Source organism: Myxine glutinosa, chromosome 8 (assembly GCF_964187855.1).
Source record: "Myxine glutinosa chromosome 8, kmMyxGlut1.1, whole genome shotgun sequence".
Classification (NCBI taxonomy): domain Eukaryota; kingdom Metazoa; phylum Chordata; class Myxini; order Myxiniformes; family Myxinidae; genus Myxine; species Myxine glutinosa.
Genome location: NC_136268.1, coordinates 51802801 through 51828113, shown reverse-complemented (window position 1 = coordinate 51828113; position 25313 = coordinate 51802801). Strand labels below are relative to the sequence as shown.

The 25313-nt window shown below is 45.1% G+C and overlaps 1 protein-coding gene across 2 annotated transcripts in view; it reads left to right on the top strand.

Moving 5' to 3' along the window:
- The window catches only part of FAM20B (FAM20B glycosaminoglycan xylosylkinase), an 81124-nt gene that overhangs the window by 45827 nt on the left and 9984 nt on the right, over positions 1-25313 (top strand). For both annotated transcript variants that reach the window (XM_068124493.2, XM_068124494.2), the window contains exons 4-7: positions 3867-3953; positions 15771-15880; positions 23631-23802; positions 24470-24661. In XM_068124493.2, coding sequence (XP_067980594.2) covers positions 3867-3953; positions 15771-15880; positions 23631-23802; positions 24470-24661 — 561 coding nt within the window. The remainder of the gene's footprint in view (positions 1-3866; positions 3954-15770; positions 15881-23630; positions 23803-24469; positions 24662-25313) is intronic.

The following is a 25313-nucleotide window of genomic DNA, read 5'->3' as shown; positions in this document are numbered from 1 at the left end:
CGAGGGCGTGTCACTCCCCGCTGAGCATGCGCAGGAAGAGGGAGGTGACGTCAGATGCGCGCTGAGCTTGGAGCAAGCAAGACATACCCTCCGAGCACTGTGAGGCCTCCCTGCATCTCTTGGACCGTGCTTGATCCTGTCCCCGAGCCAAGGTGCACCTTGTGCTATCGAACTACCTGTCCTTCCCTGCCATCAATCCCTGTGTAAGTCAGCCTTGTTCCGTTTGTCTGTGGTCTGTCTGGGATAAGATAAGACTGTAATTAAGTGCCTATCTCTTCTGTGTCTTTACCTCACTACCTTGTAATCTACCCCTTTTCTCCACCACTGTAATTACACCCTCCTCCGGAGGTCTTGAGAACTGTACCCCCTTGCGTCGTTTCCTCTTTCCCAGTCGTTGTGTCCTTTCCATCATTGATTTAGCATACCAAATGATCTGTTAACCAAACCATACCAAAATAACTGTTAGGTCGCGGTAATACACCACCGCTCGGTCAAAAATAACATCTAAACCATGTCCGTAACAATATATATATATATATATACACAAAGAATTAAGTTAAGCACCCCCCCCCCCCCCGTTTTTTTACAACCTCACACATTACAAGTTTGTTGTCGTCAAAACAGTGTAATATACCCATGATATTGCTATATTTTCTGGAGAAGTGATATTATGGTCACATAAAAACATAACAATCATGCCGTTTTCAATATTTTATTCTGAATAATTTAAGGTGAAATTTTTTGGGAATTTTAGGCATATTTTCACCTCAATTTAAGTATGGAGCTATAGGTCCATCACGGACAGTGTGGATGACGTTTATGTTTTCTAACGTACAGTCATTGTTCTGAGAAGACCTCTAGCGATCTTTGCGTCAATAACGTGTGTAGGACCCACGTGATCGGATCACTGACTCAGCCCTACGCCTCATAGACCCTGTAAGCCGTCGTATGCGTTGCTGTGGCAGGTTGTTCCATTCCCGATGTAATGCACGTTCCAATTCATCCAGATTGGCTATTGGAGGGACCATCTTCGCAATTTGTCGTCCCAACATGTCCCAAACGTGCTCGAGGGGGTTCAACCTGCCACAGCAACGCATACGACGGCTTACAGGGTCTATGAGACGTAGGGCTGAGTCAGTGATCCGATCACGTGGGTCCTACACACGTTATTGACGCAAAGATCGCTAGAGGTCTTCTCAGAACAATGACTGTACGTTAGAAAACATAAACGTCATCCACACTGTCCGTGATGGACCTATAGCTCCATACTTAAATTGAGGTGAAAATATGCCTAAAATTCCCAAAAAATTTCACCTTAAATTATTCAGAATAAAATATTGAAAACGGCATGATTGTTATGTTTTTATGTGACCATAATATCACTTCTCCAGAAAATATAGCAATATCATGGGTATATTACACTGTTTTGACGACAACAAACTTGTAATGTGCGAGGTTGTAAAAAAACGGGGGGGGGGTGCTTAACTTAATTCTTTGTGTATATATATAGATAGATATACATATATATATATATATATATTGTTGTGGATCTCAAGCCCGTCGACGTACTGTGGGGGGATTAAGCCCTGCTCCCCCTCGAGCTTCGAGTCCACGAGGCCGCCCCCACGCTATACTCGTGGAGGACGGATGGCAATTCCAGCCGCCGAGCCCGCAGCTAACGCGTGGAAGGGTTTCCGGTCACAACCCGAGTACCTTCGACACACGCCGCCGCAAGAACGGGGGCTGAACCTCACACGAGTCATGCTGGTATGGTACGCCTGAGCGGTTTGTGCGTCACGTAACTCGTGCCGTAAGCACTATGAACCCGATCGAGCGATTTTAACGCGTGCAATGCGAGGCCAATGGTGAAGGGACGAAAACGGCCAAGTTGGAAACAAACCACAGGATTTATTCAGAAATGTACAATGGTGATAGAAAAGGGACACAGAGGAGAACCTTAACAGCCTTACTTACGTTTCCCGGACAAGGGCTCTCAGACTCGTTCGGGGAAGGGGAGGAAGAGGGGAATGCGCACAAAGCGCGGCCGCTTGGTGCAGTTCGCCTGGACGGCTCGTTGGGCAGGTCCCACCGAGAATGTTCGCAGCAGGGACGTTGATCTCAGTCGTGCACGTAACGGGAATCCACGGAGCGTGTCCCAAAGCCAGCGAGGCAAAGCGCACGTGCAGGGAGTCCAGGCAGAGGTCGTCAGGGTCCAGGGCCAGAGAGCAGAGAGCGAATCCAGAGAGAGACCAAATCGAATCCAGAGCCAGAGAGCATCAGAGTCCATGGCCAGAGAGAGAGTTTTGGGGTCCGGGCCGGGTTTTATAGCCCCCGGAGCCCCACTAGAATGTTCCACGGGCCTCCACTGGCCGCCGGGGGTCACGTGTCGTGATAGCCCCTCATTAGTCACTCCCCTTAGCTCTCATTGGCCGCCGTTATTGGCCACTCCCTTTAGCTCCCATTGGCTGTTCGCTGCTTACCAGCCACGCCCTCCAGCTCCTCCCTCGGGCCTCCTCGACTTGTCCTAGGCCCATGACATGGCATTCCAGGCTTCAATGAGGCCTACCCTTACTCTATCTGCCTCAACGCATACTAACACTGGGAAGGAGACTATACTTCACATTTAATAAGAGATAACTAACTAAGCGAGGCTACATGTTGTGGTGCAACTAACTATAGGGGGGTTGCCTTTATTTCCAAAACCACAACAATATCTTCAAGATGTAAAAGAGGTCATTGATTACAAACTAAAGAAAAAGGTAGTAGACCATGACTGTCAGGGATCCGAAGAGGAATAGAACGGTGCTCATGTTTACCTGTTGTGGATGGTATGCTGGAAGCTTAATTGGGGACAATGTATTGGCAAGGATAGATTCAGCAAATCAGGGTGTCCCATGTCCAAAATCAGGTTTAATGTCTTGTAATACGGCGCTGTTTTTGCTTTCTTGGTGACGTTGCTCAATTTGGGTAAATTACAGCAGCGGGTCACGTCAATGCCAAACTGATCGTCAAATAAGGGAGTTGTTGAAGATCAAATTCTGAATCTCTTTTGAATTACTGTAACTATTTTTCCCTTTTTCCGATTCAAGAGGCAATGAGGTGATAATTGGTGAGCATTGCCACAAGGTTCAATTTTAGAGGTTTTTTTCTATTGTAAATATTTGTTTCAAAGATTGTTAGTGTATTAACAGGACTCTCCTGTATAATTTCCATGTACTATAGATATCAATACTGCTGCGTTTGCCCGTAATATATTCTGATGTAGAGCATGGGGTTGTGTAGACAGTAGATATTACATATTTGGGTGGGGAGGGAGGTGTTGGTGTTGGAATTGAAAGAAAGGGAGAGGATGTGGCTTGGAACGGAGAGCTGTTATTGCATATGCAGCCTGTTTCTGCTGGTTGCATCATTTTCTGGAAGCGCAGCTGTTGCTCATTTTGCCGACCTCGGAAGAATGACAGGCTGAGTCAACCCACCTTGTCTTATTTCAATGGCACGACAGGAGCTCTAGCTCAGGACCCCTAAGATCTTAAGCCAGCGACATTAACCGTTAAGCCAACACCAGGCTTATAGAAGGGAGAGTAATGGAGTTGTGGAAGAGAGGGACGTCTCTTTACAGATTTTCATCAAACATTCGTACTTTAACTGTTCAGTTTAGCACAACTCAGCATGGTGACACCCTTTGGGATGGAGTACTTTGTGGTGTGAATCAGGTATTAAATACTGCTGCCTTCAACCAGTTTTGAACCCGCAACCCTAGCGATGAGATAACAATTCAGCATCCTCTCCGTGACGACACATGAATTATTCAGCATTCTCATTGATTTGATTTCAATTTACCCATGCTATTGTGATTTGTTTTGCAGATACAGTCGCGATTACATTGTGGAAGGTGAACCCTATTCTGGATATGATCGACACAATGCTGAAGTAGCAGCATTTCACATTGACAGGTATTCCCCACAAAATACCTTGTGTGTCACATATAAACCCTCCCAGCTCGGATTATCCTTCTCCAAGTTCCATTTGTGGTGACTTGTGTACCACTGTGGTGACTTGTGTACCGCCTGCTCAGCGTCGACGAGTCTGGCATTTCACTCAGGCCAACTGGCACGGTCTTCAAGCAGCCATCAATCATCTGGACTGGTCTCCCATCTCTACCACCTCTGACATCAACTCATCCTGGGAATTCTTCCAAAGTAAATTGCTCTCTCTCATGCACAGATTTATCCCATCTCGTCTTCAGTTGTCATACCCTTCCTCCCGTCCATGGTACACGGAATCTTGTGGTGAGGCTGTTGCCCAGAAACAACTTGCCTTCGTCTCCTGGAAAGCAAATCCAACGGAAGGAAATCTCATTTCCTTTCACAAAGCCCGAAACAAGTGTGTGTCCACCCTCAGGAGAGCCAGGAAACAATATCTCTCCGTTCTCAAGACCGAACTCTCTTATCTGTCTCCCTCTTCCAAATCCTGGTGGCGTCTGGTCAAATCCGTTTCTGGTGTTTGTTCCCCCTCCATCCCCTCCCTTACCTCAAACGGCTACACAGCTGACTCCGCACGTGAAAAAGCTGAATGCCTCAACTCTGTGTTTGCCTCTAAATCTTGTGTCCCAAACCCATCCCTCTCTGTACCCACCATACCCAGTCGTACCCTGCTGCTCCTGGACTCCGTGTCCTTTCCTCCTGACAAGGTGGAAAAGTTTCTGTCAACCCTCGACTCTGATTCTGCAACTGGACCCAACGGCATCAGCCCACGGGTCCTAAAATCCTGCTCTGCTGCTCTATCTCACCCTCTCTCTGTTCTCTTCACCCTCTCTTTTGCTCAAGGTCAACTGCCATCTGCTTGGAAATCAGCCAACATCACCGCTTTGCACAAAAAAGGTGCAAAAACAGATCCTAGCAACTACAGACCAATCAGCCTTCTCCCAATTATCAGCAAAGTCATGGAATCCATCATTGCTTCGGATATGAAATCTTTCCTCTTCTCCAATGGCTTGATCTCTGATCATCAATTTGGTTTCAGACCAGGTCACTCTACTCTGGACATGCTGCTTCTGCTGTCTCAACAATGGATGGAGGTCCTCAATGCCAAACAGGAAATTAGAGCTGTCTCCCTCGACATATCACGTGCCTTCGACACGGTCTGGCACCCCGCTCTGCTCACCAAACTCTCCTCCTTTGGTATCCATGGAAATCTCCACGCATGGCTGGCGGACTTCCTCTCTAGTCGTCGTCAACGTGTGGTCCTGAATGGGTTTCTCTCATCTCCTCTTCCTGTTCAGGCTGGAGTTCCCCAAGGCAGTGTTCTGGGCCCCGTGCTTTTTCTGGTCTTCATCAATGATCTCTCTGACTCTCTCGAAAATCCTCTCTATCTCTTTGCTGATGACTCCACTCTCTGCCGCTCCATTCCTCTTCCCTCAGATCGGCAGTCTGCTGCCTCCTCACTCTCTGAAGACCTGGACAAAATCACAGACTGGTCAAACAAGTGGAACATGTCTTTCAATCCTGACAAATCTCACACTCTTACTATGTCTCTCCGAAAAGATCGACTGGACAACCCTCCCATCTACTTTCTCAACAATCCTCTCCAAGAAGTTCTGTCGCTCAAGATTTTGGGTCTCACTATCTGCCATGATCTTTCTTGGGAAAACCACATTTCCAAGCTGGCCTCCAAAGCCAGTCGCCGACTGGGCATCCTCCGTCGTGCGAAGTCCTTCCTCGGCACACCTGAGCTCCTCCCCACATACAAGGCTTTCATCCGCAGCTCAATGGAATACTGTTCTCCCCTATGGGCCGGTGCTCCTGCCTCACACCTAGCTCGGCTTCACGCTGTTGAAACCAAAGCTTTCAGAATTATTGGAATCTCCCGCGATGAAGCTATCTCTGAGGGCCTTTCACTCACTCACCGCAGGCAGGTAGGTGGTCTTTCTGTCTTCTACCGACTCCTCTCCGGCCTTGCACCCCCAGCTCTCTCTGTGCTCTGTCCCCCAAATATTCCTACAGGTCGCACAAGATCTGCCAGCAACCCTCTGATGGTTAAACTGCCGAAATCTCGGCTCTCTGCTCACCTTCACTCTTTCATTCCTCTTTTCTCCCGCCTCTGGAACAAACTCCCTCACTCTCTTCAATCCCACTCCTCCCTCCAGGTCTTTAAAACAGCTGTTCACCACCTTCTCTTATCTTCCCCCATCCAAAACCTTGATCTTTTCTACCCCCGCTAATTCACCCCAGATCCACCTTGTTTGAAATTCCAACTTCTTTCCTGGAAGTCCTGGCAGTGTCCATATGTTTTATACCTCTCCCACCGCCCCCTTCCCACGCCCCCCCCCCCAAAGCCCTCGCCCTCTCTCAGATCTCTCGATGTCTCCATGTCTCTCGGTCCCTGCTCTCAAATGTTGTGTTTGTGTCCTTCCCCCTCTCTCCCCATCTTGTCTACCGCTCCCTATGTTATATGTTTTATGTGTCGGTTTGTCTTTCTGTGTGATTAATGTTCGCTCTTTCACGAGCCTCGATCTTGTATACAAAAAAAAAACAAAAAAAAAACTATGTAGCACATGCAATAGGCAAGACATGGTTTTCCCCTTCAGCTTCCTGGTAAATTCTTCTTCTTCTTCTTTGAGTTCACTCATGGTTATTTTCATATACAGTATCCAAGATAAAATTTTGTTGTGCCTTTTTGATCGCTTTTCACTGTATTTAATCTATATAATAATAGCGTAAGGACTCGACTTTGTTATCCCTTTTACGCCGCACCCAGTGACCCGATGCCCACGGCACTAATGGATTTACGATCTACGAACCGCACTCTTTGTTTATCACGTACAGACATACTCAAAAAATCTGAATTAGCCGACGTTGGGGCCCAAAATCATCCGATTAACTGCCGATACGACGCCATCTTACGACGCCATCGTATTGGCGTCTGCTGGGCGAAGGCGAAGCAAGCCGTCCGCTGATTGGACATGCGAAGGCGAAAGCAAGCCGTCCACTGAGTGGACAATCCACAGCATGCATTTGTGCCGGAGTCGGCGATCATTGTTCATATACGCATTCTTCATTCTCATCTTTCTTCCTAACTCTTACTCGGACAAGCAAATCCCCTATGCCATCCATAATGGTACACTCTATCCATACACCACATCCTCCCTTCCGTGGATGTTCCACGGGTTTCGGTTAGTATATAATATTTAACCTAAGATAAATTGTAACGTTTTTGACACTTTTTCATTATTTATGTACAAGTTGGCTCAACCGATCAGGATCGCGTTATTCAGGCTTTTGTAAAACATCACAATCATGTTTAAAGTTGAAGCAAAAAAAAACACAACTCAGGAGTGCAACACGGCAATGACGGGCGAAATAGTTTAATTTTTTTTTTTTTTTTTTCCTTGTTTAAGGTCATAGTGGAGCTCTTGGGAACTTTCAACACTCTAGAACTAGTTTTAAACCTTCCCCAGATGCCTCCTCACAATCCTATCGCCGAGTTCTAAGGACAGTTTCTTGGACTTCATGATAGAGTTTCTGCTTTGACATTCACTGTCAACTGTGGGACCTTGTATAGAAAGGTGTATTTCTTTTTAAATCATGTCTAATCGATTGAATTGGCCACACGTGGACTCCAATCAAGTTGTAGAGACATCTCAAGGATGATCAAAGGAAATTGGATGCACCTGAGCTCAATTTGGTGCCATAGCAAAGGGGTTGGATATTTATTGACTCGAGACATTTCACCTTTTCATTACCTCCGCCACCATAGGTGGATGGAGGTTACGTTTTCACCCCTGTCTGTTTGTCTGTCCGTTTGTCTGTGAACCAAATATCTCAAAAAGTTGTGGAAGGATTTGGACGAAATTTGGCAGAGATATAGCGTATGTGACAATGACGAAATGATTAGATTTTGGTGAATATCTGGATTCGGATCCGGCTACTAGAATTTTAAAAGTGATTCTTCACCATTGGGAGATAGGGCCAAAAAAGATACATAGCAGGATATCTCAAATGGTTGTGGATGGATTTGGACGAAACTTGGTGGACCTGTTGGGTGTCTGACAATGACGATTCGATTTTGGTGAAGATCTGAATATGGATTCGGACATGAAAATGATTTAATTTTTTTAAGTGATTCCTCACCAGGATGCAGCCAAAAAAGATAGTCGTGGCCAAAAATATTGGCACCCTTTCACCTTTTTTCAAATAATGCACCAATTATTCCAGAAAATTGTTGAAATTAAAAAATCTGTTCGTATCCGCATATGTATTTCTTTGTGTTGCAGTGGAAGAAAACAAAAAAAGCTCAAAAATTACTAATTCTTAGCTTATTCCACACAGAAATCCTAAAATGGTCCGGACAATATTATTGGCACCTTTTAGAAGTTGTTGGAAATTATTAGATTTCAAGCAGGTGATTCTCTTTTACTTTGGAATTGAACTCACCTGTGATGAGTTGCAGGTGCCTGCAATATAAAAATCACTCGTTCAACCAGTTTGAATGGAGAAAAGGAGTCATTCTGCTGCTTTGTGTCACTGTGTGTACCGCAATGAGCATGGAGAAAATATAGAAAACCAGAGAATTGTCTGACGAGGTCAGACACAAGATTGTAGCCAAGCATGGACAATCTCAAGGCTACAAGTCCATCTCTAGAGACATTGATGTTCCTTTGTCCACCGTGCGCAATGTTATCAGGAAGTTTAAGGCCCATGGCACTGTAGCCAACCTCCCTGGATGTGGCCGCAAGTGAAAACTAGATCGAAGATTGCAGAGAAGGATTGTTTGAATGGTGGGGAAAGCACCTCAATCAACTGCCAAACAGATTCAAGCTCACCTTCAGACACAAGGTACGACAGTTTCAACTCGCACCCTCAATCGTCAACTCAATGTAAGGCGGTTCAATCGTAGGAGACCCAGGAGGACCACTGATAATATGACCAACTTCTATCTACCCATCCCAACTCTCTCTTCCTCATATGTGGTGATTTCAACTGTCACCATGCCAGTTGGCTGGGGGGTGGGTACCTCTCTCACCAGCCATGGCTCTACAGCAAAGGACTTCTGTGACTCACTGGGACTGACACAATCTGTCAATTTCCCAACCCGGATCTCAGTCAACGGAGCATCTTCTCTTCTGGACTTGGTTATGACCAACTTCCCTGAAAATGTCTGCTGCTCTTCTTCTGCTCCAATCGGCTATTCTGATCATGTGCTTGTTAAAGTGGACATCTCTCTGACCATTCTCAGAGAGCCTCCTCAGCGTCGACGAGTCTGGCATTTCACTCAGGCCAACTGGCACGGTCTTCAAGCAGCCATCAATCATCTGGACTGGTCTCCCATCTCTACTGCCTCTGACATCAACTCATCCTGGGAATTCTTCCAAAGTAAATTGCTCTCTCTCATGCACAGATTTATCCCATCTCGTCTTCAGTTGTCATACCCTTCCTCCCGTCCATGGTACATGGAATCTTGTGGTGAGGCTATTGCCCAGAAACAACTTGCTTTCGTCTCCTGGAAAGCAAATCCAACGGAAGGAAATCTCATTTCCTTTCACAAAGCCCGAAACAAGTGTGTGTCCACCCTCAGGAGAGCCAGGAAACAATATCTCTCCGTTCTCAGGACCGAACTCTCTTATCTGTCTCCCTCTTCCAAATCCTGGTGGCGTCTGGTCAAATCTGTTTCTGGTGTTTGTTCCCCCTCCATCCCCTCCCTCACCTCAAATGGCCACACGGCTGACTCCGCACGTGAAAAAGCTGAATGCCTCAACTCTGTGTTTGCCTCTAAATCTTGTGTCCCAAACCCATCCCTCTCTGTACCCACCATACCCAGTCGTACCCAGCTGCTCCTGGACTCTGTGTCCTTTCCTCCTGACAAGGTGGAAAAGTTTCTGTCAACCCTCGACTCTGATTCTGCAACTGGACCTGACGGCATCAGCCCACGGGTCCTAAAATCATGTTCTTCCGCTCTTTCACTCCCTCTCTCTGTTCTCTTCACCCTCTCTTTTGCTCAAGGTCATCTTCCATCTGCTTGGAAATCTGCCAACATCACCGCTTTGCACAAAAAAGGTGCAAAAACAGATCCCAGCAACTACAGACCAATCAGCCTTCTCCCAATTATCAGCAAAGTCATGGAATCCATCATTGCTTCAGATATGAAATCTTTCCTCTTCTCCAATGGTTTGATCTCTGATCATCAATTTGGTTTCAGACCTGGACACTCCACTCTGGACATGCTGCTTCTGCTTTCTCAACAATGGATGGAGGTCCTCAATGCCAAACAGGAAATTAGAGCAGTCTCCCTTGACATATCACGTGCCTTCGATATGGTCTGGCACCCCGCTCTGCTCACCAAACTCTCCTCTTTTGGTATCCATGGAAATCTCCACGCATGGCTGGCGGACTTCCTCTCTAGTCGTAGTCAACGTGTGGCCCTGAATGGGTTTCTCTCATCTCCTCTTCCTGTTCAGGCTAGAGTTCCCCAAGGCAGTGTTCTGGGCCCTGTGCTTTTTCTGGTCTTCATCAATGATGAAGTGTTGGGCTAGCGGTGTTGGTGTTGGGCTAGCGGCTAGGGTGCCGGCTTAGGATCCAAGGATCCTGGGTTCGAATCCCGGTCGATCGCTAAATTAACGCCAGGAGGGTTGACTCAGCCTGTCATCCTTCCGAGGTCGGCTAATTGAGTACCAGTTCACTGGTAATTCCCTGTTTGTCGTTAAAGGCGGCAAAAAGGGTTGGCGTCAGGAAGGGCATCCGGCCGTAAAACATTGCTTCAAAAAGGGGACCGAAAAACAACAACAACCACGGTTCCCGAAAAAGGCCAACCCCCGCTTTGCGGGGAAAAATGGCCTCTAAAGGTGGTTATTTTTTTTTGTTTTTTATCAATGATCTCTCTGACTCGTGAAAATCCTCTATCTCTTTGCTGACGACTCGACTCTGTCGCTCCATTCTTCATCCCTCAGATCGGCAGTCTGCAGCCTCCTCACTCTCTGCAGACCTTAACAAAATCACAGACTGGGCAAACAAGTGGAACATGTCTTTCAATCCTGACAAATCTCACACTCTTACGATGTCTCTCCGAAAAGACCGACTGGACAACCCTCCCATCCACTTTCTGAATAATCCTCTCCAAGAAGTTCTGTCACTCAAGCTTTTGGGTCTCACTATCTGCCATGATCTTTCCTGGGAAAACCACGTTTCAAATCTGGCCTCCAAAGCCAGTCGCCGACTGGGCATCCTCCGTCGTGCAAAGTCCTTCCTTGGCACACCTGAGCTCCTCACCACATACAAGGCTTTCATCCGCAGCTCAATGGAATACTGCTCTCCCCTCTGGGCTGGTGCTCCTGCCTCACACCTAGCTCGCCTTCACGCTGTTGAAACCAAAGCATTCAGAATCATTGGAATCTCCCGCGATGAAGCTAACTCCAAGGGCCTCTCACTCACTCACCGCAGGCAGGTTGGTGGTCTTTCCGTCTTCTACCGACTCCTCTCTGGCCTTGCCCCCCCCAGCTCTCTCTGGGCTCTGTCCCGCAAATATTCCTACAGGTCGCACAAGATCTGCCTGCAACCCTCTTATGGTTAAACTGCCAAAATCAAGACTCTCTGCTCACCTTCACTCCTTAATTCCTCTTTTCTCCCGCCTCTGGAACAAACTCCCTCACTCTCTTCAATCCCACTCCACCCTCCAAGTCTTTAAAACAGCTGTTCACCACCATCTCTTATCTTCCCCCATCCAAAACCTTGATCTTTTCTACCCCCGCTAATTTCACCCCAATTCCACTTTTTTGAAATACCAACTTCTGTCCAGGAAGTCCTTGGTGTCCTTGTGTTTTATACTTCTCCCTCCCCCCCCCCCCCTTCCCATGCCTCCTCCCCCCGGGCCCTCTCCCTTCCACACATCTCCCTGCTCTCAGATGTTGTGTTTGTGTGCTTCCCCTTCTCTCCCCATCTTGTCTTCCGCTCCCTCTTTTTGGGTATTTTGTTTGTCTGGTTGATTTGTTTGTGAAGTAAATGTTAGCTCTTTCACGAGCCTCGATTCAGTATACAAAAAAAAAAAAAAAAAAAAAAAAACTGCTGAGAGAGAGACATATGTAAGAAAGCCTGACTGGAGTTTTCCAAAACAAACCTGAACAAGCCAAAATCCTTCTGGGAGAATGTCCAGTGGACAGATGAGACTAAGTTTTCGTTTTTGGTAAAGCACATCATCTCTATGTTTACAGAAAACAAAATGAAGCCTTCAAAGAAAAGAACACCTTCCCCACAGTCAAACACGGAGGAGGTTCATTGATGTTTTGGGTTGCTGTGCTGCCTCTGACACTGGGTGCCTTTAATGTGTGCATGGCGTCATGAAATCAAGAGATTACGAAGGCATTTTGGAGTGCAATGTTGAACCCAGTGTCAGAAAGCTGGGTCTCCGTCGAAGGTCATAGGTCTTGCAGCACGACAATGACCCCAAACACACTTCAAAAATCACCCAGGGATGGTTCAAGACAAAACGCTGGACTGTTCTGAAGTGGCCAGCAATGAGTCCAGATCTAAATCCCATTGAACACCTATGGGGAGATCTGAAAATAGCAGTTGGGAGAAGGCACCCTTCAAATCTAGGAGAACTGGAGCAGTTTGCACCAGAAGAGTGGGCCAAGCTGCCAGTAGAGAGGTGTAGTAAGCTTATTCATGGCCATAGGAAGCGCTTGACTGCAGTTATTTTGTCTAAAGTCTGTGCTACCAAATATTAAGTCGAGGGTGTCAATCATTTTGTCAATGCCATTTCTTTTTATTTCCTAATTTAAAATGATATATTAAGTTCTGAATCAAAAACAAAGGTTCTGTAATATTAACAGTGAAATAAAGAATTGTGGAGACCAAATACTTTTGTTAATTTCAACTTATTTTTCGAGAAAATTGTGAGTTATTTGGAAAAAGTGCAAGTGTGCCAATATTTTTGGCGACGACTGTACATAGCAGGATATCTAAAAAAGTTGTGGACGGATTTGGTCGAAACTTGGTGGACTGGTTGGGTGTCTGACAAGGACGATTCGATTCGATTTTGGTGCATATCTGAATATGGATTCGGATATGATAATTATTTAATCTTTAAGTGATTCTTCACCATTGGGAGATAGGGCCCAAAACGATACATAGCAGGACATCTCAAAAAGTTATGGATGAATTTGGACAAAACATGTTGGACCGGTTGTGTGTGTGATAAAGAAGAATCAATTCAATTTTGGTGAAGATCTGGATCCGGATCCAGCTAGTATAATTTTTAAAGTGATTCTTCACTATCGAGTGATATGGCCAACCAAGCGGAGGTATGCCTGAGTGCCGTTCTAGCTTTTAATTGTTCTTGTATAAAAATTTCTAAAATCAAAAATATATATTCACTTTGACATTATAGAGCATTATGTGTAGATGAATGACAAAAAATAAATCTCAACTTTAATCCATTTTGATGATTATTTTGTGTGAGTCATCACTTTCTACAAATCTCTTCCCTTCGTTGGCATGCTCACTCAGCATTGTGTGTTGTGTGATAGCTGTATAGTCCAATGTGGGACCCACAGCATCTACCACAAACATCGCAGGTGAAAAATCCCTTTTAAATTCAGGCTGTAACACAAAAAATAGGACCGCTGTAAATGTGAACCTTGTAAATCAAGCACCTCTGTACAAACTCTAGCAGTTTCAGCAACTTTTGTGAAACTCTTCATGGGATTCTGTAAATGTGAACTTGACCTTGTAAATCAAGCACCTTCTGTACAAACTCTAGCAGTTTCAGCAACTTTTGTGAAACTCTTCATGGGATTCTTTACACATTGGAAATTAATAGAAAAACAGGACCGCGGGTACTGAAGCTCACCTGGATCAGGAGCAACATCACTCAAACCACCCACAGACTCCCTCAGATCCTGATATTTTTAATGCCGTGAACAAACTTTGGTGCATCTTGGGCAATGAAGATTGTGATGAAGTTTCATTGAAATTGTGTGTGTAGTTTCGGAGAAGAGAGCAAATACCTATTTTGGGGGAGGGAGGGGGGGTCAAAAACATCCCCGTAGTTTCCCTTAATGAACACAGATTTTGATGTGGTCAATACACCGTCATTAGGCATCAGATATGAAGCTTGTGGTCAAGTTTCATCAAAACTGTGTGTTTAGTTTCAGAGAATAGAGAAAATACCTATTTGGGGGGGGGGGGGGGTGAAAGGGGTTAAAAAAAACATCCCGTCGACCCCCAGAATGAATGCAGATGTTGACGCGGTCAATACACTTTCGTTACGCATCAGATGTGAATATTGTGGCCAAATATCATCAAAATCGTGTGTGTGGTTTCAAGAAGAGAGGAAATACCGATTTTGGGGGGGATGGGGTTCAAAACCCCCCGTAGATTCCCTTGATGAGTGCAGATTTTGATGCGGTCAGTACACCTTTGTTGGGCATCAGATATGAAGCTTGTAGCCAGGTTTCATCAAAATCATGTTTGGTTCAAGCGATAATGACTGAAGTGTTTACAGACTCACTCACTCACTCACTTACCTACGGACACTGCTCGATCACATAAGCTCACCGGACTAAAGTCCAGGTGAGCTAAAATATGAAAAAAGTCAAGGGGTGCGAATACTTTCTGAAGGCACTGTTTATACTTCAATTTTAATCATTATTCTTCAAAATAATTAATAAATACAACTTCAAAATAATTTTAAGCATTTCAAATCATTCTATATTTTGAAAAAGGACAACCCGTTGGAAATAAGTGTCCAGCTCGTCCACACATAAAAATAGGATTCTACAAGCATTGGGATAGATATCGATGATTTGTGCTGTTGGATGTAAAATACGGCAGAACATAGGGTGGCTGAATAAAATCTCCCGATTGAAAGATCTGACGTATGTATGGTTGTCATTACAATGTGATGTGTGGAAAACCTCACAGTGTCTGATGTGTGACTTCCCCCATCCTAATGACTTCTACTGTCATAATTCGGGATGTCGAGCTGGATTCAGGATATACAAGGTTCAGGACAGGAAAGACAAGGAAAATTGCATAAGTGAATTGAGGGCTAGAGGTGTATATAGCCTCTTTGGCGTAGGGGAATTTTAAAAACATTAAATCCACAAATTCTTACAGATTGTGATGTTAGCACTCTATGGAAATGCTTCATCTATCTATAATTCCAGTAATCTCTGTACGTCTGTACGTCTGTTTGTCTGTGACCGCTGTTTCTCGACAACCACGGGTCCGATATACTTTTAACTTGCCAGGTATATTGCTGGGGACCCGAGGATGTGCCTTTTCAAGGTTTCATATTAATCGGACAATTACTTACCGAGCTATGTCCAAAAAACGATTCAACCAATCAGAGAGCAGCGAACGATCGCGTGTGCCGAACGTGGAGGACACACTCTGCCTCGGATGGCACATTTGAGAGCGTATTCATTTATTTCACGTTTGCAAACTATGTTGGCGTTAAACTATGTTTTAAAACTAATAAAACCGAATTTGTGATTCATTCGCTTTCCTGCGCGTTTGTGCACGCGATGGCGATTTCTTTACCAAACTCCGGAAGCCGTTCGCTTTGGACCAAACCATTGCATGTAAATAGAGGGGGGGGATTGTCACCGTACTCGCAAGCCGTTCGCTTTGGACCAAACCATTTCATGTAAATAGAGGGGGGGGATATAATTTTAGATATAGATATAGTACGGGCAATGCCCTAGTCCTATTAAATGGCAAAAAAAATGTTGGAAAAGACACCAATACCTTTTGTATTAACATCGCTTTTTTTTGTAGAATCCTTGGTTTTCGACGAGCACCTTTGGTTGTTGGACGTTATGTGAACTTGAAAACAGAAATTAAGCCTGTGGCAACAGAACGACTCTTGGCAACGTTCTTGCATCAAGGTATTCTATGGTAACTAACATCTTGATCAATAAATACCAAATCAATAAATACCTTTGTATGATGTGATTTTTTTTAGAGTTATGCCCTTTTGGACTTAAAAATATTACATCGGAAGGGGACATGTATTGCAAAGCAATTCTCACGCATGTTATGAATATAGTTTCTTCAAAGTAATATTAACTATGTACTAGTAAGTAACGGTGGTAACCACCTTTAGAGGCCATTTCCCCCCGCAGAGCAGGGGTTGGCCTTTTTTGGGCACCATCGTCCCCTTTTTGAAGCGATGTTTTATGGCCAGATGCCCTTCCTGCCACCAACCCTGTTAGTCACCTCTTGCGACACACAGGGAATTACCAGTGAACTGGTACTCAATTTGCCGACCTCGGAAGGATGACAGGCTGAGTCAACCCCCCCTGGCGTTAATTCAGCAATCGACCGGGATTCGAACCCAGGATCCTGGGATCCCAAGCTGGCACCCTAACCGCTAAGCCAACACCAGGCTAGGTAATCCCGTGTAATATAAAATGTGACTTCAACAATATTATGCAAAGAACATTTCAACATCATGTGAATTTCATATTGTCTAGCTATGTTCTCCCTTCAGATGTTGCTCGATTAAATCAACTCCCTCCCCCAACCCCAAGTCCTCAACTGCCCCCCAAATCACAATTTTGCAATCGCCCCCCCACCCCAAACTCCTTGGATAAGAACAATTGAAATAGAGATTACGCAATGCAAGGGGCAATCATAACGCGTGCAACACAGGAGACGGACCTAGGGGTGGGTGGAATTAGATGTGGCGGGATGAGGGGGTTCAGTAGATAGCCCGGTGCCATGCAGCTTTCAGTAAAACTAATTGGGTTTTAGGTTGTATTCGTAAGGGAATATATTAATAATTTAAAGAGGTAGTGTTAACACTGTATGGGAACTTAGTGAGACCTCATCTGGATTATTGTGTTCGGTTTTGGTCACCACATCTGAGGAAGGACATAACTTCCATAGGATGCATCGTAAGGCAACTCGATTGATTTCGGGTCTAGCTAGAGTAAGCTATGAGGAATAGCTGAAGGAGACATGACTTTTTACATTGCTAGTGGGCCTTTGGTTCATTGGAACAAATTTTCATTGGTCTGCATGACCTTGTAGCATACCTGTCTGCTGCACTGCTTGAGCAATAGCTTGCCTTTCACCAAGCCCAGATGTACTTGGGCCCGGGTGGGGGGAGGGGAGGTTGTACGTTCGTTATTATTATTGCCAAATTATACTATTATAGTTGTTAAGATTATTAGTATAATTCATATATGCTTTGTTACAATGTTATCATTCTTTTTATTACTAATGCCACCACCAAAGTTGGGTGGCGGTTATATTTTCACCCCTTTCTGGTTGCCTGTCTCTCTGTAAACAGGATATCTCAAAAAGTTGTGGACGGATTTGGACGAAACTTGGTGGATATGTTTGGTGTGTGAATAGGACGAATTGATTCGATTTTGGTGAAGATCCGAATACGGATACGGATAGGAAATTATTTTTACATATATAAGTGATTCTTCAACATTTAGTGATGGGGCCAAAAAACGATGTATAGCATGGTATCTTAAAAAGTCATGTACGGATTTTGACAAAACTAGGTGGACGAGTTGGTTAGGCGACAAGAACAAGCGATTAGATTTTGGTCACGGACTGGATCCAGATCTGGCCGATCAGTGGGATACAAAATATAAACTGTTCAGCCTCGCGGAGGTATGCACTCTACTGAGTGCCGTTCTAGTTTATTTTATATTTAGAATGCCATGTTGTGGAAGGACCTAATTAAACTGCTCAATTGTTATGAAATCAAGTCGAGACCTCTTTTCCAAATATGAGGCTTTATATCTCCACATACCTGGTGGTGTTGGTACACACCTGGTCTCCACAAGCCTGGTGTTGGCTTAGCGGTTAGGTTGCCGGCTTGGGATCCTAGGATCCTGGGTTCGAATCCTGGTCGATCGCTGAGTTAACACCAGGGGGGTTGATTCAGCCTGTCATCCTTCCGAGGTCGGCAAATTGAGTACCAGCTTGCTGGGATGAATGACCCCGGTGTGTACCCCAGTTTAGAATACGTACACCGTATCCCTGCGCATCGTAAGAGCGTGACCAAGGGTTGGTGCCAGGAAGGGCATCCGGCCATAAAAACATTGCCTCAAACAGGGAACCATGATTGTCATGGGGCCCGCAAGGCTAACCCCCGCCTTAGCGGGGAAAATGGCCTTGAAACGATCATTCATTCATTCATTCATACCCAATAACACACAATAAAAGATACTGTTAGAACTACAGAGAAAGAACGTAATAGCATTTACCAGTAATCTATAAGCAAGCAAATTGGTATTTAGCATTTCTCTTCATACCTTACTCAAGTGTCTGCTGACAGAATGCAGAAATGAAGCCAACACTTTCTGTCGTCTACCGACTCCTCTCCGGCCTTGCTTCCCCAGTTCTCTCTGTGCTCTGTCCCCCTAATATTCCTATAGGTCGCACAAGATCTGCCAGCAACCCTCTTATGGTTAAACTGCCAAAATCTAGGCTCTCTGCTCACCTTCACTCTTTCATTCCCCTTTTCTCCCGCCTCTGGAACAAACTCCCCCACTCCCTTCAATCTCACTCCTCCCTCCAGGTCTTTAAAACAGCTGTTCACCACCATCCCTTATCTTCCCCCATCCATAACCTTGATCTTTTTTACCCCTGCTAATTCACCCCAGATACACTTTTTTGAAATTCCAACTTCTTTCCTGGAAGTCCTTGCAGTGTTCATGTGTTTTATACCTCTCCCACCTCCCCCAAGCCTTCTCCGTCCCACATTTCTCTCGATGTCCCTGCTCTCAAATGTTGTGTTTGTGTCCTTCCCCCTCTCTCCCCATCTTGTCTACCGCTCCCCTTATTTTGTGTTTTATGTGTCGGTTTGACTTTTTGTGTGATTAATGTTAGCTCTTTCACGAGCCTCGATCTTGAATACCAAAAAAAACAAAAAAAAAACACTCTCTTCCTTCCTACACAGCATTCTTTTATATCCACTTCTCAATGCCATCCCACAACCGAATCTTCTTCTTCATATTTCATCACATTCTCCCTCCATTAAAAACACAAGCTCGCAAATAAATAGCAAATAACCAAGAAATCAACATAACAGAGTGCAGAGCTCTACCAACCAAAACGAGTAGGCGGTTGGCACAATCTTCCAGCACGGGTCCGACAAATCCCATTAGTGCCCGGATCCCCGGATCTCGCCAAAAGAGGATCATCCTCATCAGACCGCTCTCTTAAAGGGTTTCCTGAAACCGATGGGATCTCCGGAACCTTGACGTTATCATTAATCACTTTATCTGCTTAATCTTAATCTGAGCTTAATCTTAATCTGAGAAACTGCTTAATCTCTCGAGACAAAAAGGCTGTACCTCTATCCGAGTGAACGAAAGCAGGGTATCCGAACAGTAAAAACAATTGCCGAAAACATTCAATCACCGTCGCAGATGACATGTCGACACACGGAAAAGCAAACGTAAATCGGGAGTACTCATCAACAACAGTAAGAATGTATCGGCATGTCCCTGCAGCAGGCAAAGGACCATTGAAATCCATGTTCAGACGCTCCCAAGGCCTTCCGGCATGAATCGGAGTTCCCATAGGTGGTCTATAAAAACTCGGTTTAACTTCAGTGCACACGGAGTACGTCTTACAAAGACGCCGGACGTCATTTACAGAAAAAGGCAGATTCCTACTCTACACGAAGTGAGCCAATCGAGTGACCCTGTGGTGACAAGGCGATTCATGAATATCACGTAACTCGCTGGTGGCCATTCCCGAACAGACCGGTCGAGATAGAGCATCAGCAGCCAAATTATCTCGTCCCGGTCTATACACAATGTCAAAGCTAAAGTCGGCTAATTCAACGCGCCAGCGAGCGATCTTTTCATTTTAAATTTTCTGCGCATGCCGACCGTCATACATGAAAGCAACGGACTGCTGGTCCATGATCAGCTGAAAATGTTTACCTAGTAGGAAATGGCGCCACCGTCTGACTGCTCTTCTTTCTCGATGGCAGAATGACGCTTCTCACTATCAGACAAGGTCCTAGAAAAGAAAGCGACCGGCCTTCCCGCTTGATTGAGTGTCGCTGCGATAGCGCTGTCCGAGGCATCTGTCTCGACCATGAAAGGAACAGACTCATCAATCAAGGTCACAACAGCACTTGCTATATCGTCTTTCAGTTGTTGAAAGACAGTCTTAGCGTCCAAGGTTAGCGGAAAGTTTTTACATTCTACCAGTGGTCTGATCTTCTCTGAAAAACTTGGGGTCCACTTGGAATAATGAGCAAACAGCCCCATGGCTCTACGTAACGCAGCGTGATCAATGGGAGGGGCCATATCGAGCAAAGGTTGCAGCCGAGCAGAATCAGGTCATATCTTCCCTCCGGTCACGGTGTACCCCAAGAGATCCACTGTTTTGACTGAATAGCTACACTTCTCGTTGAAGGTCAGATTGTATTTCTGAGCCACGTCCAAAAACCGACGTAAGTTTGAATCATGATGCACCTGATCCCGGCCGCAAACTGTGACATTGTCAACGTACACAAATACATCTTTTAGTTGTTCTCTGGATATAATGTCATCAGTCGCCCGTTTGAAGCACTCGACCCCGTTAGTTACCCCGAAGGGAATCCTACGAAATTGATACAACCACTGACCAGATTCGAAGTCGGTGTAAGGGCGATCTGTCTCCCTGATAGGTAACTGGTGATAAGCCCGTCAAAAGTCCAAGGTGCTAAATACCCTGTAGGTAGATACCTTCCTGACCATGTCGTCCATCTTGGGGAGCGGGTATGCGTCAAGTTGGGTAAATCGATTGATCATTTGAGAATAATCGATGACCATTCGCTTCCGGTGATTAGGATTATTGACTACGAGCACTTGAGCCCTCCAAGGTGAGCTGCTCGGTTCGATGATACCCTCCCGTAGCAGCCGCTTAGTCTCATCCGCGATAAATTGAGCATCGGGGCGCAAATATTGCCTCGACGTCACAGTAATCTGACGGAAATTTGGTGTCAGACACGGGAACGGTGGGGGCGGCTCGATAGACATTCCCGCCAAACTACATACCGAGAAGACGTTAGGGGAATTAGGGAATTGTTCACCATTGAACTTCATCTCTAAACGCCCGTGTTGATTCAAGAAATAATGTCCCAGGAGAACATCGGAGCACAGATTCTGCAACACCATCATCTTAACATCCATATGCAATATATCATGAGCCACCAAGTTCACGACACAAACCCATTTTGAACTTTGCCATAGTGCCGCTGAAGCCATATACACTCGCTGAGTGTGGTGGGCCATCCATATCTTCTGACAAGATATTGGCTGACGTGGCTTTCGCTGCTTCCCGTATCGATCAAAGCTTCAGCCACTTCACCATTGATCACCACAGATATCACCGCTCTCACCAGGCCGCGAGGTGCGTCCCCATTGACAGGCACAGCTCTAGACACGTGCATACCCACGAGCATCGTTCGTCTAGCCTTGGTCGATCTATAGACTTTGGCAAAGTGTCCCTTCTTGCCACAGCAATTACATATCACTTCTCGAGCTGGACACTGGTTCCGCGGATGTGGTCGATTCCCCCCAAAAAAACATTTAGACGTCGCCGCTGCAGCAGTCGTCACAGCCGTGGTAATCGGGCTGCTCTCCTCAGTGTCCTGAATCTCGCCGAGTGTGGGGGGGGGGGGGGTGGGGGCAGGCAAGGGCAGCCCCTCTCGGGAGCTCGCTCCGCGATGGAAACCGCTTCCGAGCATTTCTCGGCAGTCGCAGTGCACGCCCTCAGATATTGACGTCTGTACGTCTCAGATCGGACCTGGGCCAGTTGCAGAACCCTGGCCTGTTCGTACACAACCTGAAAGGTAATAGCCTCATTCTCGCGCAATCGCTGACGAATAGCAGGCGATTGGAGACCAGTAATGAAGGCATGAGCTCATCGGTGCCCTTGATGGCCGTCCGATGTGGCACCCCGCAGTCCTTGCCAAGTTGTTGTCACACCTGCGTATACTGCTCCAATGTCTCAGCTGGCTCTTGCCTGCGTGTGTAGCAAGCAGATGTCGGGCGTAGATAGCGCTTTGTGGTTTTACGTAGAGTGCTCGCAAGACCGCTACAGAATTATCATAGGTCTCACAGTGGGAGAAGTAGTCAAAGACATCGCTGGACATGTTGCAAATGAGGATATTCAGCTTCTGTCGGTCCGAGACGTCGGGTACGGCTTCCAGGTAGTTCTCTAAAGATCGTATCCAGTGTGTCCATTCGTTCCCGGCATTGCTTGCATTCGCTTCTCCGTTGAACCTCTTGGGTTTGAGTAGTTTATCCATGGCACTTGAGTGTTGTGATGGATTTCAATAAATTGTTATGAAATCAAATCGAGACCTCTTTTCCAGATATGAGACTTTATTGAAATCTATCTCCACATACTCTATAACACAGAATAAAAGATACTTTTAGAACTACAGAGAAAGAACGTAATAGCATTTACCATGAATCTATAAGCAAGCAAATTGGTATTTAGCATTCCTCTTCATACCTTACTCAAGTGTCTGTTGACAGAATGCAGAAACGAAGCCAACACTCTAATCCTTCCGACACAGCATTCCTTTATATCCACTTCTCAATGCCATCCCACAACCGAATCTTCTTAATATTTCATCACATCAATACACCTTAACATCCTTAACATAGCATGCATTTAAAACATGGGAATTCTTCCAGATTCTTTGAAGTTAATTAGCCTAATCAACTAAGGAGATCATGACGATCATTTTGGTGTGTCACATTCCACGTCAGAAAGCTCCACCAAAAACATGCCACAAACACACACACACACACACACACACACACACACACACCTCGTCCTTTTATAGTAGAAGATAAAGGGGATCTGATAGAGATTTTTAAGATAATGAAGTTTATAGACAAAATAGGGGCAGAAGAGTTTTTCAGCAGAATGGACACTGACAGGACCCGGGACCACAGTTTCAGAGTTAGATGAGAGTTAGGAAGGTAGTGAAGCAGAGATCTTTCACTTGGAGTTGTAAATGCATGGAAAGGTCTCCCAGCAGAAAGAGTAGATAGTTTTGAACTTGAATTCGGTAGGTATGGAGAAGACCAACACATCCATGGTTTTATACCGTGTACCCCTTCCCTCCTCCTTCCCCTCCCCCCAGCCCTTTCCCTTCCACAGATCTCCTGATGTCCCTGTTCTCTACTGTTGTGCTTGTGTGCTTCCCTCTCTCTCCCCATCTTGTCTCCCCCTCCCTTTATTGTTTTATGTGTCCGTTTATGTTTTTTGTGTATTATGTGCTAATGTGTGTTTAATGTGCTAGCTCTTACACGAGCCTCGATCTTGTATACAAAAATAAATAAATAAAGAGTTGGAGGGATAGGGGATGTAGTTGTATATTGGCCTGATTACCCAGGCTTGCTGGGTCTAAGGCCACCACTTCCTGCATTGAAATGCCTTGTAATTCCTTGTAAGATAGTGTCCAGTCAGGCGGAATGTTCATGAAGTCAAATGCTTTGCCCAATGAATCAATATGTCTTGAAGGAACTCTGCTGTATGTGTGATTTGGCATAATAATGTATTATTATTTATATATTGCAGCAAGTTAACTCGAAAGTGAATTGCTCTTTGCCTTTTTTGCAGTTTATTAACTTTCCTTCATGACTTGTGCAGGCAATAACACCTGCTTCTATGGAAAATGTTACTACTGCCATGAGACAGAACCAGCATGTGCCAATGGAGAGATTATTGAGGGCTCACTTACCCTTTGGCTGCCAGAGTCCTGGCCTCTTCAAAAGCACCGGCATCCATGGGGCCGCACTTATCTTGAGGGAAAACTGGCTCGGTAAAAGTTTCCACTTTATTTTGTCATACTTCAGTAAAGAAAATATCAAGCTTTCTTTGCATACTTAAATTTACATCATCGCATTGTGGCTGTAATTATAAGGCAATGTTAGGAATTCCTGATTTGCCAAGAGCCATAAATATCAGGGTTGTGTGCAAGTCTGCACTTCTTTAATTTGTACAAGACATATCATTATCATCATGTACCATGCTCTATCTATAGTGTCGGTTCTGCCAAAGCAGTTTCTCTGCTAGGGTTACAATCCTGCTTCCATTTTCTCTGCTGGTTTCTCTGCTAGGGTCACTACTCCGTCGATAATTTGGAACTTGGTCAAGGTGCAGGGATAGCTCGCCTACTCTTCGTGAAGGACACCGTGGGATCTTTAACGTCCACCAAATAATGCCTGTAGGTAGAATGCCTGGTTTACCGTCCATCCGAGGGACGCCACACTCATTGTTGAATCACCCTGCCTGTAAAACCCCAGGATGGCAGTTTATAGTGAAGTCAATATTCCAACCCATGAGAGTGTGCATAATTCTAGGCATACAACTCAAAGGCGAGTGTACGGACTTTGAGGCACAGAACAGATGACTGACCATATCCCTCTTTTTGAAAGATCTTCATACTGTGGCTGCATTCTTTTCATATTGTTTCTCAATTTTTACAGATGGGAATACGATGACAACTACTGCGAGGCAGTGAGGAAAATGACACCTTATGATATGGGGCCACGACTCCTAGACATCATGGACACAGCCATATTTGACTTTCTCATGGGCAATGCAGACCGCCACCATTATGAGAGTTTCCGGGATGATGCTGGAGTTAGCATGCTTATCTTGTTGGATAATGCCAAGAGGTAAATTCAGCTATTTTATCTCTCTTGTTGCATTTGTGTAACCCTGAAACAGCCTTTTACAAGCTGTAGTTTTGGTGAGTTATTGAAAATTGTGTGTACTATGTAGACGAGCGACCAAGCCCCCATTTAAATGTTTTTAAAAATAATTTGACCCCGTAGAGAAGGTTACAACATGCTTTTTTGTCATCTTTACTGTCTGTTTATGTTTTGCCATTTTTTCCCAACATATCAGTGTGTAGTTGACATGCAAATGATCAATCATGTAAACAACATTGTGTAGAATTCCCTGACTACATTGTGGCATATCATGATAGCATTTATCAAACTTATTCTTTAGTCCCTATACGTATAGCTATATACAGACTTGGCATTTAATATGGAATATATATTTTTTCTTGACTTGGGTTTACTTTCTTAACTCAGTATATCAATCTGGTGAGTTTCTTTTACACTTTGGTGATTTATTTGTTAAAAGAACCATGTCACTGATTGTCTGTCGCAGCAAGAAGTCAACAACAGGATTATATCACAGGTGGCGTGGCAAAATGTACGGACAGGTACATTTGATGATTGGCTTCACAGTCGGGTATACAAGGGTTGTTGCGTTCTGTATTAGTGGAAAACAACTGCTGCACGTCTCCAAAAGTTATTG